Source organism: Gavia stellata, chromosome 25 (genome assembly GCF_030936135.1).
Source record: "Gavia stellata isolate bGavSte3 chromosome 25, bGavSte3.hap2, whole genome shotgun sequence".
NCBI lineage: Eukaryota > Metazoa > Chordata > Aves > Gaviiformes > Gaviidae > Gavia > Gavia stellata.
In genome coordinates, this window is record NC_082618.1 from 6,406,024 (window position 1) to 6,421,243 (window position 15,220).

The 15,220-nt window shown below is 40.9% G+C and overlaps 1 protein-coding gene across 1 annotated transcript; it reads left to right on the forward strand.

Moving 5' to 3' along the window:
* The first annotated feature begins 1,545 nt into the window (after nt 1–1,545).
* VKORC1L1 (vitamin K epoxide reductase complex subunit 1 like 1) lies at nt 1,546–14,092 on the forward strand. The gene is made up of 3 exons (XM_059829274.1): nt 1,546–1,739; nt 12,852–12,961; nt 13,666–14,092. The coding sequence occupies exons 1-3, from the start codon at nt 1,546–1,548 to the stop codon at nt 13,890–13,892; spliced, it is 531 nt and encodes a 176-aa protein (XP_059685257.1). The 3' UTR covers nt 13,893–14,092.
* Nucleotides 14,093–15,220: the final 1,128 nt, after the last annotated feature.

The window sequence follows — 15,220 nt, forward strand, 5'->3', positions numbered from 1 at the left end:
ACATTTGTTACTATTTTGGTTGCCCCGTCTATCTTGGTCATCTCCGCTGCTTCCCCATTGTCCCTCCCCCCTTATTCCCACTGATAGCAGAAGGCACACCGTAGACAGCAGGAGATTTTTAATTTAGTTTATACGCTAGCTAGAGTTCAAACAACTCATTTCTTAATGAATAGTTTTCTCAACTCTTTTTAATTAAATAGTTTTCAATTTCCCTTTTTTGCTGGCAGAGGGATTCCTTCTTGTCGCTGAAGTAATTTTGCAACAGGTCTCTCTTTGAATTTGTTTCGTCTTGCAGAACAATGGAGGCACGGATGGCATAACTGGCGGTATGAATGCTGCCATTGTGTCTTGTCCTCCTGCCCTCCTTGGGAAAACTCGCAGAGCTTTGTTTCGTACCGACTCGCTCTTCCATCTGCCAATGCCCAGCAATAACATGCATACAAGGAAATGGGGAAGGGAAGGAGAACAAATAGCTGGTGGCCATCCTCAGAATAAAGCAATCGTGGTGGTTGTGGTGGGTGTTTACGGTAAGCAAAGATTGTTTTATCTTCAGCTACTAGATGACTTCTGTCATGTTGGTAGACCAGAGATATTAGCTGGTTCTTAAACTACAGCCAGAGGGGTATTGATGCTACTTTTGATAGAAACCAGACGCAGAGGAAAGAAGGAAGATCCAGCCCTGACTGCCTTTGACTGTATCCATCTAATTCTGACTAGTGCTATTGACTGACAGCACTGCTGGCTATATTTAGAGGTGTGATACAAATGTGATCCTAGAGCTGGGAAACAGATGATGAAATCCCGTTGCTCAAGTGCGAAGCGTATTCTTCCAAAGATAAGGCCGAGCGAGGCTTGGGGGAATCCATTGACAGCTGCTCCGGGGCCAAGTGGAGCACCAGGCTATGGTGTGCGCTAGGAAAAACAAACTTTTAATGCGCTTTTTATGTCGCTTGTCCAAATTACGCATCCCAGAATGTCTCAGGGTAAACTTTGGGAATGTAACATGCCCTCAGCAAGGTCCCTCTGCACAGGAGGCACCGGCTGGGCTTCGTGCGGCCACAGGCTGCGGCGGTTTGCCTCATTCTCTCCAAAATCATGGAAAAAACCTGGAACACTCACTGGAGTACCTGTCTAAGAGACCAGTGCCGCCTTAGCTATAGCGAAGGGGCACATCAGCCCTGAGGATCAAGTCAGCCGTGCCGGGTGAGGTCGCACTTCCCGGAACAGCCCAGATCGCCCGGCGGCCCAGAGCTGAGGAAGAAGGGACAAAACCTGATATTCCTGCGGAAAAGGCGGGGGGGGGGGGCGGCCATGCAGTGCCGGCTGCTGTCCGCCAGGCGGCGCCATAACCACCCGCCGCGCCACGCCCCCCCTCCCCCGCCCCGGCCTGACGTGACGTCGTCGCGGAGCGCCACGTCCGGCGCGATCGGCGGGGCGGGGCGGGAGGGGCGCGCCCGCCCAGCGAGCCAATGGGGTATAGGCGCGCGTGCGCGGCTCGTGGGCGCCGGGCGCGCGTCGCGGGCTGAGGCGGAGGGAGGGGGTAAGATGGCGGCGCCCGTCCTGCTGCGAGTGTCGGTGCCGCGCTGGGAGCGGGTGGCCCGCTCCGCGGTGTGCGCGGCCGGCATCCTGCTCTCCCTCTACGCCTGCCACCTGGAGCGGGAGAAGGGCCGCGACCTCCACTACCAGGCCCTGTGCGACCTCAGCGAACGGGTCCGCTGCTCTGCCGCCATCACCTCCAGGTGAGGCGGGGATGGGACCTGCCGCTGCCGCCTCAGGCCGCCGCGGGTAGCAGGGGCTGGGGGCGCGGGAAGCGGCGGGGCCGGGCCTCGGAGCGCTGCCTCCGCTGCCTGGGGGGCTAAGGCGGGGCTGCTGGGGGTCCGGCCCGGCTCTCTGAGGGGGGCGGCGGCGGCGGGCGGGCTTGGCCGAGCGTACGGGCGGCAGGAGCCTGCGGCTGTGGGCCGGGGCTCGTTCTGGGGAGGGCTTGCCTGAGGCGCAGAAGGGGCTGGGCAGCTGGGCCTGTGCTGGGGGGCACAGGGCGGGCAGGCCGAGGAGGGGGATGTCAGGGCTCCCGGTTTAGGCAGCCCCTTCACTGGAGGGCTGGTGGGGGAACGTTTTTTTTGGGATCGCTACGGGCTGGAGGGTGAGGCACCCGCAATTTCTGTGTTGTAATCAATGGCAGATAGCTAAAGTGACGGCTGTTTTAGTGACAAATGCACGTTAGAGTGAAATGCTGTAGGTGTGTCTAGCGGTTGAGGCCAACATAAACATGTACAATTGTAGATGATTGGCTTTGGGTGGTTTTAATTGGAGTATGTGAGTTGCTTTTTCATTATAATGCTACCTGGCAGCACAGAAGATTGTCTTCATGATACAGAGGAAGTGCTTAATTTGAGAGAGGTTTGTATGCCTCAGCAGCAAAAGCCCAGTCCAAATCTCAATTTATTTTACAGGTTTCCTGTCAGTAATTACTTTAGCAGTTGTTTTCTGAAGGCTATTGGTCCACTCTAGTGGTTCTTATTTCTGTTAGGAGAGTCGTCGTATAAATTTTAATATGCTGCTAGCTTGACTTGCTGTCAGGTAACTAGTTGATTGAATTACGATGATGAAAAGACTTAATCTGCTGTATAGTTACCAGTGGTACCAGTACAAACATGCTACAGGAAATACTATAAGGTGCAATTTAGCTAAGAAACTCTTCTAAAAGCAAATTCTCAAGTATTTCAAGTGAAGAAATAAGGTGATTTGTCAGCAATCTCAAAACGGTTCTGTGCAAATATATATATATATGTGTATATAGGCATATAAAGACATGTGTAAAGGTATACACCGGTAAGGAGCTGGGCATGGGAAGGATTTGGTTCTTTGGCAAATACATACATTAAATTCCTCTTCTTTTTTTAATGACAATTTTGTTATTTTCATGTTAGTGCCTTCAGCTGAATGAGTACTTGAGATTTTTTTCCCCTTTCAGTGTAACATGCATAAAAGCTGTCACAGTTTTTATAAAGGTACTTGCTGTATTATCATAACAAGCCAATGGGGGAGAATATGTCCATACTCTGTCAAGGTGGAAGCTGGTTAAAGTGTTCAGGCAAAACATACAGGGAACTCTTATTCTTAAAACCACTTCTGTTGTGACAGGGGTGGGATTGTGTTATGTTACAAAGAGATGTGTATCTACAGATGTCTGAAAGGGGGCTCTTGTGATTGAATGAGGGCTTTAACTCTGCTTTTCCGTCTGTCATCAGATAATCTTTAGTTTGTGAAGATGCTTTTTCATGTCTCTATTTGAGAAGTGTCCTGAAATGAGAAGTTTCAATCTAAACAGAAAGAAGACTTCAATAAGCTTGTCAGATAACTTAAACTTATAAATTAACCTCAGCAGCCTATGCATATTTTTAAACCACATGAATATTGTCAGTAATCTAAACTTTACCACAGCTATAGAGTTAAAAAGATAATAACAGGGATTTAAGCACCTAAGTAGTCTCTGTAGTAGTCTGTTCTTGTATAGAATTAGTCCTTCGTTAGCTTTTTGTTATTGCAAATTCTGCTATTGAGACAAGGAATTTGAAGTAATAGTTTTAATGCATGTTTATTAAATGCTTTAGAAGTAAAATAATTCTAATTATATCTTGAGGTATTTCTAATTATGGTATAATGCTTGGTAATTATAGTGTTCATTAGTAATGTTGCAGCTGAAATGTTGAGTATGCCATGGTAAGACCTGTAAATACTTTAGTGTGGGAATTCTATATAATAATATGAACAGTTAGGGATAAAATCAACTAAAATCTTACTAGCAGTTGCTAGGAGAATCATGCTTAAAGACTGAAGTATTGCAAATGTCATGATAATTAGAGCAGGTGGTAAAAGTAGTTTGTGGAAAAGGAGCCTGCAAGTTCTGTTCAGTCAAACCATATTTGGAGAAGAATGTGCTTTCAATGCTGTACAGAACACAGACAAAAAAGGAGTATTGCGTTAAAACTAAGACAAGAGGGCAAGCTATTAAACTGTGAAGTAAGAATAACATTGAAAGAAATTAATCTTATTTTCCATGTTGCCACAGCTCCCTATCCATCAGTCATTCTCTTTCCCTCTCTCCAATTGAATATTCCTTGTTACTACCATGTGTCACCAAAGTTTCTCTGAAACTTGTTTTCTAAAAGGAACTTTTAACTACTATTTAGATTTCACCGAGATAGCAGTTTCAAATATGGTGTTCCAGCATTTTCACATGTAATGCAGATTTAACTTGCAACTGTTTCTCTTCTCATTAAGCTATTAAACTGTCAATCACAAATTATTTAATTGGCTGATTAGCAGAGTTAACTCTACAGAGTTAAATGGGTGACAAACTTGTACTTAGTGGCTTTACTGGCTCCTAGAGTGTTCACTCGGTTGTGTGACTTCTTATTTAAGCTAGATTTACTAATGGAACTTGGAATGTGATGGTCCTCACATTTTGAGTGTTGACTCCAGCAGCGGACTGAACTTTGAAAAGCACATCATGGTGTTAGGATTACTTTTAACGGTACAGAATAATTAAATAAATTAGTGTATTCTTCCCTAAGCTGAGTTATTTTGGCACTAAGTTCTGGTCTTTGGGGAGGATTTTTTTTCACTAATAAGCTGTTAGGATTTCCAAGTCTTGCTTTTAAGCCAAATCTGGTATTGGCACAACAATGAGAATAGAAATGTTGTAAAGATTACCAGTGTGCAGAGGGAGGAGCATGGAAAATCTTGTATCAAAGACTGACTCATCCAGAAGATTATGTTGGAGAGATACCTTCCTAGTGTCCCTTATTCAAAATGTTAATGGTCAGCATATTTCAAGCTTTTATCGTGGGGAAAGTTCACGAAATAGTTTAGAAAGAAAAACAGCTAAGGACTGTATAATGACCACTGTCATTTTCCAAGAAGAGATAAGGTATTAGGGAAATACCTAATGTTTTCATTTGGCGATTGCTCTAGATGTTTTAAGTGAATTGCTCCATTATATTTGAGAATAATTAAGTGGCAAGAATGGCTTTATCTATAATGAAACTGGCTTATAGCAGTTCCTGAAAAATCTTTTTGGTTTTGCTGTTACAATAGTTTCACAGAGGGAATTAAACTAATAGACAAGTTTCAAGTAATATGCATAGTGGTATGGCTTAGAATAAAATGTGACACTTAAGTACTAATGCAGAGACCCTGAGCTTTTTGCTTTGTTCTTTTGCGTGCCCTGGGAGAGTTCTGATACGTTTCTACTTTCTGTCTTGATTAACTTAAGGTTCCTGCAGAGCAGATTAGTGGATCGCTCTTTCTGAAGGAAGTTTTGTAGCCTGGCATGTGTTAATGCTGTAAAAACTTTGATACAGACTTAAGGTAGCTGGCATGAATGACCAAAGGGCACATGTCATGTATATATTTAGCAATATTTGTAGCTTTCGGTCAGCTGCGTAAGTGAAGAGGTTTGGAAATAGTCAATATTGATCTACGTTAACACCTTTAGCTGACTTAATGAAGAAGTTCTAGAGTCAAAGTACGATTTTTAAGAATCCGTGGTGTTCTGGCTGTAGTTTGATGACATATTTTAGGGATTCTCTGTTCTGAACTTTACGCTAATGTGCAAGGTCTTGGATTGTCATCTTTATTTGAGCCACTATGAAATGCCTATTCTGAAAAAGTCTAATATGCATGTTTGCCTTATGTCTTCTAGTGGATGCACCAAAATAATCATCTGGCAGTTCTTGAAAATGTACATCGGTAAAATTTTGTGTGTTGTGGACAGATCTGTGCAGACATGCAGTTGTTTTACTGGCTTTGCCAAGCGTGGCCTGCGACAACTGCAGTATAATTGCATTGTTCTGCTCACCTTCATAAATCATTTATACAGTGAATTTAGACCTGGGTAAATGTTATGTTTGAATTGCTTAGTCTTGTGACATAGTGCTTCAACACTATGTTATGCTGGTGTAGAGCTTATTCCTCTGCAGAGCAGACGTGCAATTACGCTATAAGATACTGAAGTTAAAACTTTGACTACTGCTGGTTTTTCAGTGAAGCATACCTTGCCACAACTGTTGTTCTGGTGCATCTTTCTAGAGTGCAGACCGTAACAGAGATCAAGTTGACAAGAACCACCCCATTATCTAAGGAAATGGGACATGGGAGAAAACTTCTCTGACCTCCCCCCTAACCTGATGTTTATATTGCAGGTTCCCATTCAGTTCTGTTGTGGGGCAGTTCTGTAAACTTGATGTCTTTCAAGTTTGCTTGATTCCAGGTTAAGAACATATTATATAGCAGTTATCTTTCACATTGATGGTAAGTTCCTCATGTCCCAGCATTTTTTTATTGTTGTACCTGCAAGCAAGTATTCAGGTATGTTTGAGGTTGACAGATGCAATTGTTAGTGACTGATATAAGGTGAGAAATGGTAAAGGTAGCTTTATGCAGGTAGTGTAAAAGGGGAAGCTTGTTTAGTCCCTTCTTGTGAACCAGCATAGGCAAATGATGCTCATGTGCTTTTTTGAAATTTTACTGACTCGTGAAGAGCAAAGACTTACAAAACTGGTAATTTCTCTAACCTGAGCCAAGTTATTGTTTTCATTAGGCATCTTTGATTCTGTATAGAAAAAGATAGAAGTTTAATCAAACTGCTGAAGGGCAGTATGTGGAGCAGCTGGTGGTCATTCAACAGATATCATATTTATGGTTCTTAGGCTACTGAAATAGTTTACATAATGTGGTCTCCTGAAGCTGAGATAAAAATCTCTCCTGTGATTTAAAAAGGGTTGTTTATTTCTGAGGTCTGCAAATTGTTAGATAGCAGGTGTAATGGTGTTTTTTCAGTTATTCTGTAGCAGGGATTCATTGTTCTTGCTGCCTTAGGGGAGGTTTGAAGATCTCTAGTTTGTTGATTGGGAAGGGCGAAATCAGTGTAGACAGAATCCATCTAGTGTGTCAAGCACTTTGCTTCGGCAGGATTTGGAGTGTTGCAGATTCAAGGTGATGGTGAATTGGCATAGCTGTAGCTAATGGGTGTGATAAAAGTGCAAACAACCTGAGGCCAAGAAAGGTTGTATTATCCTGCTTTTTTAGCCTGGTCTTTGAGAATATTTTGCCTCAGTATTGTGTATTAATAATTTAAGTTCTAATTTTTCATTTTTTAATGGCAAAATTTAACAAAGGATACAAGTTATTAAAGTTTCATAGAAACAGATTCAGTGCCAAAGGGGAGGGGGGACTCTAACACTTCTGCTGAAGGGGGGGGGGGGGAAAGCCCAGCCCTGTGAGCTAAGGTTATCTGTCCCATTTGGTCTGCTAGCCAGACAGGCAGCACATGTGCAAATAGGACTCGGACAGAGCTGATAGATAATGGACTTGATTGGGGAGGCAGGGTGCAGAGGCTGGAGCATGTGAGTTGGCAAGGATCTGGTTATTCTGTGTGCTGGGGAAGGAAAGGGTTTCAGGAACATGTGTAGAACCAAGGAAGCTGGTTTTCTAAAGGAAGTTGTTCCCAAAGCAGCAGAAGCTGATAGTTCAAGTGATTTTAGTGTTATCTGTTTTCAGTGGAAAATTGATGACTTAATGCTTCAGACTGATATGATACATAGTGGCAGAGGCATGTCTCTTATAAAATACAGCAGTACCCTAGCTACCTGAGTTTTTTTCAACCTTACAGTGATCTGATTTTGAACACATGTATTTTTGCTTTTCATAAATATATCATTTCTAGCTTGACTGGAATTTGCAGTAGGGCTGAGAATTATTTTGCCTGATGCCAAGTAAATTTCACAAAGTGCCTGTAGCTCAAATTTGGACTTCCTTTATGATAGCTTAGTAGAAGAGATTATGTAGAAGAAAAACAATGTTGTTGGCTTGTAGCTTGAATAACCAGTGCATCTGTAAAGACTGCTATAAAATAATTAACCACTGTCTGCTTGAGATCTTGCTGATCTAGACTCAGATTTTTTTGGACTGTTTCTGAGGTAGAGCTGGAGGATATATAGAACAAAATCTCATATGCTTACAGTAAATACTGCTAATAGATTTAAACATGAAATTAAGTGAATCAAAAATTTTGACCACTCCTGGCAAGCCTACAAATGGGAATTTTTAATCTCCTTTCTTGTGGCTTCTAATTGAAGGCTTTTACTTAAGTTAAAACTGTTGGAGTGGCCTAAGTGACCTTGTAACCATGAACTGTGTTTAATCCAAAATCCTCAAGTGAAGCTGTAAAGAAGCTGCAACCAAAGTTTCTTAACATGGCTAAGTATTAACATGCTCCAGATCCTTTGACCTTTGTATGAGCTTTTCACTGAAGGCGATGTGTGAGCATAGGCCAGTTTTAGTCCCCTCCCGAGAACTTTCATTCTGTACTGTAACTTATGTCAGGAGTCAGATGACACTTAAGGAAATGTGCGTATCACTTGTCAAGTGTAGGCTTTTTTTTTAGAAAATACGTATTGTTTCCTCAGGGTTACAAAGTGGTAGACGGTGCTTGCTGTTGACAACAAGATAATGCTTATGGGATGAAAAATAATCCTGAAATGAGGGGCTTTAAGCTACTACTACTCCGAAAACAGAACTTGAGTTCTTTACTTACAGTTCTCTAAAAATATAATCTTTACTAGTGTTTGCCCTCTTTATTGCAGCAAACCTAAAAATCGAGAGAGAGAAATGTGTTAGAAAACCTGCAGCTGCAAATTCAGTGTGTTCTTAGATTTTGAATCGTACATGCTATTTAATAATCTGGTCTCCTGAAAGATTTGATAGCATTTTCAACTAGCGATTTCAGAGACTAGAATGTGAACTGGGAAGTATGATACGTGTGCTTTTTTCAAGGCATCTGCTACTTACTCATGTCAGAGACGTGGTACTGAAGCTGGTTGGACTTGACCTGATCTAGTATCATTATGTTCATGTTAAAATGAATATACAGTAGTTAGTTGCTTTCGTGACATGAGAACTAAGGATTGCCAAGTGAAAATGAGGTGATGTGATTCGGGAATTCATTCCCTGGGGGTGTTGTGGAGGTCAAAAGTATGTGTTCAGAAAGCATCTAGGTATATTCAGGAAGCCTTCAAGGTAGGCCATTGAGCATGTTGATGCAGATGAAACCCCAGTTCAGAGGTTTCTTAAGCTGATTTTTAACTTAATGATGATTGAGGTCAAGGAGAGCATCTTGGGGAATGATCTCTTTGTAAAAGCTCTTAAAAACATCTCTGGCAGGTAACTGTCAGAATTGGGGTGCTTGGCTAGAAAAAACAGTATGGCATTTCTTACAGTGAGTGGATAAGACAATAATCTGACTCCTGGCTAAATATATACTTTTTGTTAGTTCGACTTGTTTGGCAGACTTGGAATTCTGTTGCTTTTTGAGCTAATACTGATAACTCTTACAGCTTTAACTTGTTAAAACATGGAGGTTGTTTACTTGTCCTTCAAAATGACTGAGATACAAGTGTACTGCATGAGGTTCTCTTGGTTGCCTTTCTGCCAGTGGTGTTGTCTCTGCTAAATTACAGTAAAATGTTTAGGGTTAAAGTGTACTCCCATGATACACTGTTCTGGAACATAGAGGATGTTCATAATTGTGCAAAAGATGTAATGATTTAACAGTGTAAGATTTTATTGGAGATATGTCACTTGTGGATCAAAATGACCTCCATTCTTGTTTTCCTGTTAAGAAGTGTCAAGTGCATGCAAATACTGCTTTAAACTTCTAAAAATGCTTCTGAGCTTTGTTAAATATCACAAACCAAAAGGGACACTGTTTAGAGGGTGGATAATAGTTTTCAAGACCTCTTTTTGATAAAAGGAAATGCACATTGTACTAAAAGTCACTGTAGTATTTAATTTTAGATTTTGGAACTGTTCATCTAGTTTCCTAACCACTTTGTCCTGGATTTCTTGAATCACTCTTCTGAAAACTTTTTTCAAGAACATTTGAAGTTGTACCTGCAAATGAGAAGTGAAGCAGGCTGTTGCCTTGAACAGAGAGGGAATTTGAGTTACCTGAAACATAAAGCAAGATGTCTTAAAGATTTATTTTAAAACTTCCTTGAAGTTGATTCAGATTGCCCTTTTTTTTAATAGGAGTGAAATTCGGGTGTGGCAAAAGTAGGCTTGCCACATGTGTTTGTCATACTGCTCTGAATCACACAGGGTGAGTTCAGCATGATTTTCACAACAGAACACTTGACCTGCTTCAGGAATGGGGAGCCACAAGTCAGTACCAGGAACAAGTTGTGATGTTGGACTATGCTCTTATCTTGCTGTGCAAGATAAGAAACTTTAGACTACAGAATCTGACCCTATAGTTATTCTGCAAGTGAATAAAATGTTGCTAATGGAAAGATAATGAGTTCAAGCCCTTCCTGTCTAAAGTTTCTGATGTTTTAAGCTTGAGTTTGCTCTCAGATACAGCAGGATCTCATGAGCACCAGAAGAAGTGAGAGCGTACAGCTGGGGCAGGCAGGGGCAGGGTGGGAATTCACCATCCTGCATTAGAAACACAGACTTAGGAACACTTTGAGTTATGCTGTTTAGTCTCTTGGTAAGGAAAGCCTGAGTGTGTTCAAACAGAGTTTAATGTCAACCTACAAAGAATTTTTACCTGGTGACTAGAACAATAAATTGCACCTGTGGATAGTAAGCTGAAGCATCTATAAATGTGGTAATACAGAAACATAAAAGTAGACTATTAAATGCAAAATGATGATACCTTTAATACGTTTGTCTGGCTCTTTGGTACTGCATCTGGTGGCTGGCAGACAGTTGTTACATGTGCTGTGACCATCTTATTCAATAAGTAAGGCTAAAAAATAAACTGTTCTCACTTAGAGTCCAGATAACGTTCAGTGTGTGGGAGGAAAGTCTTGTCATAACTGAGATTCTTTGGAACTTGCAGTATTTCTTTATGATGTTTGCTTATGTATTGTTTCATGGTGTTTGGTCTTTTTTAAAATCCCTCCCTCTTGGAAGCATGGCTCCCTGAGCCATCACGTGCTGCACTCACATCTCTACAGCTGCTTTTCCAGATCTTTGCCATCCATCCTTGATGCTACTTCGCCCACAGACTATACCGTATGCTAACTGGGACTATTTGCCTTCATATGCTGCAGGGAGGGTGTGTAACCAGCCTTGTCCCCAGTTTGCATAGCCCCAAACTTGCACTGGGGTGACTGCAGGGAGTGAGGCAGTATCGCACTGCTCCCCCAAGCAGTTAACTTTGTGTCTTTCTGACCCCTCGCAGCTCTGGGAAGCGAGGCATTGTCCCTGTGGTAAAGCAAGTGTCGGGCTTTTCTGTGCTGCCTTGAAGCTTTATACTTGCACATAAGTTTCACTTCGGTCATTTACAAGATTTGAGACCAAACTAGTTGAAAGTATGTTTGATTTCCACTGTTTATGCAGTGAGGATTCTAGGAATTGGTACCTAATTCTCTGTTCAATTTCTTGGGGATAAGAGCTTGGGTATAATAGTTAATTGCAGACAGTTACCGTGTTTGAATTAAAATGATTAATTTGAATATGTTTTGAAAATACTGCACAAATGGCTGTGAGATTATGAAGTGTTTTGGAGATGGTATTAAATTGTACTTATCGTGGAACCTTTCTCATGTGAGGAAACTACTTGTAATGTGGTGGTAGCCTCTCACTGGTCCCAGATGTATGGTGAAGCGTATCAGTAATGTTCCTGTAGTGTGCAGAGAGCAAACATCTACTGTGTAGTAGAGCACTACATGGTTAGTAGAACCATTGCCTCTAGTACAACAAGCTATTCAGAAACTGCACTTCTCTTGGCATAAATATAGCACGCTAGTGGTTTTCTGCTGCAAGGGCAGTGAGGAATTGCACTTTTTTACATAGTTAAGTGACAGTTAATCTGATAACATGAACCTATCCTTACATTTATGTAGTGCTTGACTTGATGCTCCAAAGACATGCTGGCAGATTCCCTAAAGTTCTCTTGTAAGTGAATTAAGTTGCATGTTGAAGTAGTGTTAACTTTTCTTCATGTTTTCAAGTGACACTAATAAATATGGTCCTCACTTTGCTTTTACAAATAATGGTGTGATCTGCCTTAGGGCATCAAATTAATGGTTTCTAGCACAAATACATTTGCTAACTGCATCTTTTATTGCCCTTATTGCAGCAGCAGTTTTGTAGGGCTTGCGCCACTTTCTACCTTACCACTAAAAAGTTGGAGGTCACTTTGTAGTTAAGGTACTAGTTCAAAATGTCACACTGTGCAAGGGCTCTAACAAATGAGGTCTGTGAATCTTGTTATGGTACCAGCCCCAGCTTGTCTGCTTGGCGGATTTGGGTTCCTCCTAAGGTGTTAGACTGATCAGGAGCAGCTGAAGTGCAAACACATGTTGTGATTTGCTTGCTCTGATGCCTGTGAGGTAAGTGCTGGCAGAACTGGTAACAACTAGTGACCAAGTTGTACCGTTTTTCCCTCAGCTGTACAGTGAGCATGTGTCCAACTTACTGTGGTGGAGAGAACTGCTAAAGCTATCGTTAAAGGAAGGAAGTGTTTATTTGATAAAAGAGCTTTAAACTACAACCCTAGGAAGCAAATACGGTATTTGGTGAAGTTGCAGCTGTGCGAACATGGTAGATTCTGGTGTGCTAAATAACTTTAATCAGCAAGGTGTGGGATAAAGTTGTATGTAGTACACCCCCTGTTGCAAGCTGCTTGGTTTTCCAAGATAACCCTGAACTTCATGTAGGACTGCAGTGGTCATTTCAGAATATATGCATCTATTTTTTTTCCCCACCAGTCATGAATTGAAAATACTGATGTAAAGCAATAAGTGCCCAAATACAAGTTGATTAGTTTCACTGTTTTACAGATGGGGTCGAGGATTTGGTCTGTTGGGTTCCATCTTTGGAAAGGACAGTGCAATAAATCAGTCAAACAGTGTTTTTGGACTCGTGTTTTATATACTACAAATGCTACTTGGTAAGTATTAATTCAGTTTAAAGTATGTAACAGGTCTGTGGTGATGAAAGAGGAGTGCATTATACATTGCACAATCTGCAAAAGACCAGATAAATGCATGTCACTTTAATCTTTTTTTTTAGCACCAGTCTAATGATACGTCTGTCCAAAGGGCTTAAAAACCCCAACTGATAACAAGAGCAATTGCATTTTCTCCTGCTATGCTATTAATAATATAAGTGTCAAGACAGTTGCTGCACTGGTATTTTCACTTAAATATATTTAGCATTGGATTGCATAATGGAAAAGAGAGGCAATAAAAATGGAATTTACAAATTTTGCAGGAGGAATAGAGAGAGCAGGCAAAAAAGTGCATGAAATGTAATGTATGCATATTTCTTTAACTACGTGGTCTGCTATAAAGTTATTAGTATTGATAGACATAACTTGACCAATGTGTAACTTTCCCATAACTCAGGAATATGGAAGATGGTAAATACTACACATACTTCTTATCAAAGGACTGTCGTACAGAACCTAGAAGCTCCCCTCCAAATAGTGCTTTGTCAGCCATCTTGAACTCATGGTATTTTAAACAGACTTTTATGTAATGCAAACTTGCTGAGCAGCCTTCAGTTTAAATTAGAGTGCTTATTAAGCTCTTTTGCTTTGTGTGGAAGGGGGGAATGAGAGCAGTGGTAGTAACTTTCTCTCTCTCGTTGCAGGTATGACAGCAAGTGCGGTAGCAGCTCTAATCCTCATGACATCCTCCATAGTGTCTGTAGTAGGGTCATTGTACTTGGCATACATTCTGTACTTCGTGCTGAAGGAATTTTGCATTGTCTGCGTCATCACATATTTGCTGAACTTCATTCTCTTTATCATCAACTACAAACGACTAGTTTATTTGAACGAGGCCTGGAAACGGCAACTCCAACCCAAACAGGAATAACGCCTGTTTGAACTTTTGACTGACAGTCTGAAGACCCAACTTCCATTAAGTTTATTTTGCAGTAATTTTTTATTCTCCATATCAGACACTTTCCCTGAGAATCATAACTGAATTTTTAATTATAAATTTGAAGGGGCCCTAGGTAATTTTTTTGTGCTAATCTTCAATTTAAATGTGGTTATGAAAGAAAGCTCTAATACAATCAAAGACAAGCTTTAACTTTACTTTGAAGGAGTTTTAGCCACAGCGAAAGCTAGACTCTCCTCCCTCTCCACTTGTGAAGTGGGTAACACTTGCTATAAAACATTCTGTATATAAATTCAGGTATAACAAGATGTGATCATGATGTTAAATATTCTAGACTAGCATTACCATATTTAATGTTGCCATGTTTACAGTATGTGTATTACTTTTTTTTTAGCTGATGGACTTAGATTTGACTAGGACTTATACTGTAAATAAACTAAGAAATACTGGTTTCATCCCTGGAGAACTCACTGTACAATCAGTTTTGTTAGCCTGGGAGCTGTCAGAGTGTTCAGCTAACAGTCGACTGACACGATGGAAGAAGTGACCTCTATAGAGAACACCGTGTTGGTGCACTCGCTGCTAGTGCTTTCACAAGAATGATGGTTGGGTTTTGTTCCATTTTTTTCTCCAGTAACGAAAATGGAATTAAAGCTGAAACATGAAGTATGTTCATTAAACCACAACTTCATTAATTTCTGTACAGAATGAAAATAGCTTAATGTGGTCAATAGAAAGCTGCTACCAGGATATTATATGCAGATTGGGGGTTGATGTATCAAAGAGTGTTCTCTGAAAGTACTTAATTTCCATGCAGAGCTGTTTCATTTTTAAACTGCGGTCAGACAGCCAGTGTTACTAATGTTTGATGTTATATGAATGCTGCAGTATAGAATTGCAATTTGCAGTGGAAACCACTGACTGAGTGGGATAACCAAGTACTGCACTGAAGAAGCAGTTACTTAATTGATCTTCATCAGGATCCTTGGTTTGTGCTATATTGGGAAATGAACTTTAGGCCTGACACACCCTTGGAAGGGCAACCTGTTTAGTGGGATAAGTATGTAAATGTGCTCCTGAAAATGAAATGTGATATAGTGCTATCATTGCTCTTTCTAATAACTAATTGGAAAAAAATTAAACTGCAGATTTAAACAAAGGAACAAAATTGTAAATGTTGTTTCTGCACTCAGTATTCTAAGGCTGAATGTTGAAAGTGCCTTCTGTCTTAAAATCTTAAACCAAATACTTTGTGTTGAACTTGGCAGGCAGAAGTGTCCTTGCTTTAAAAGTGAACAAAC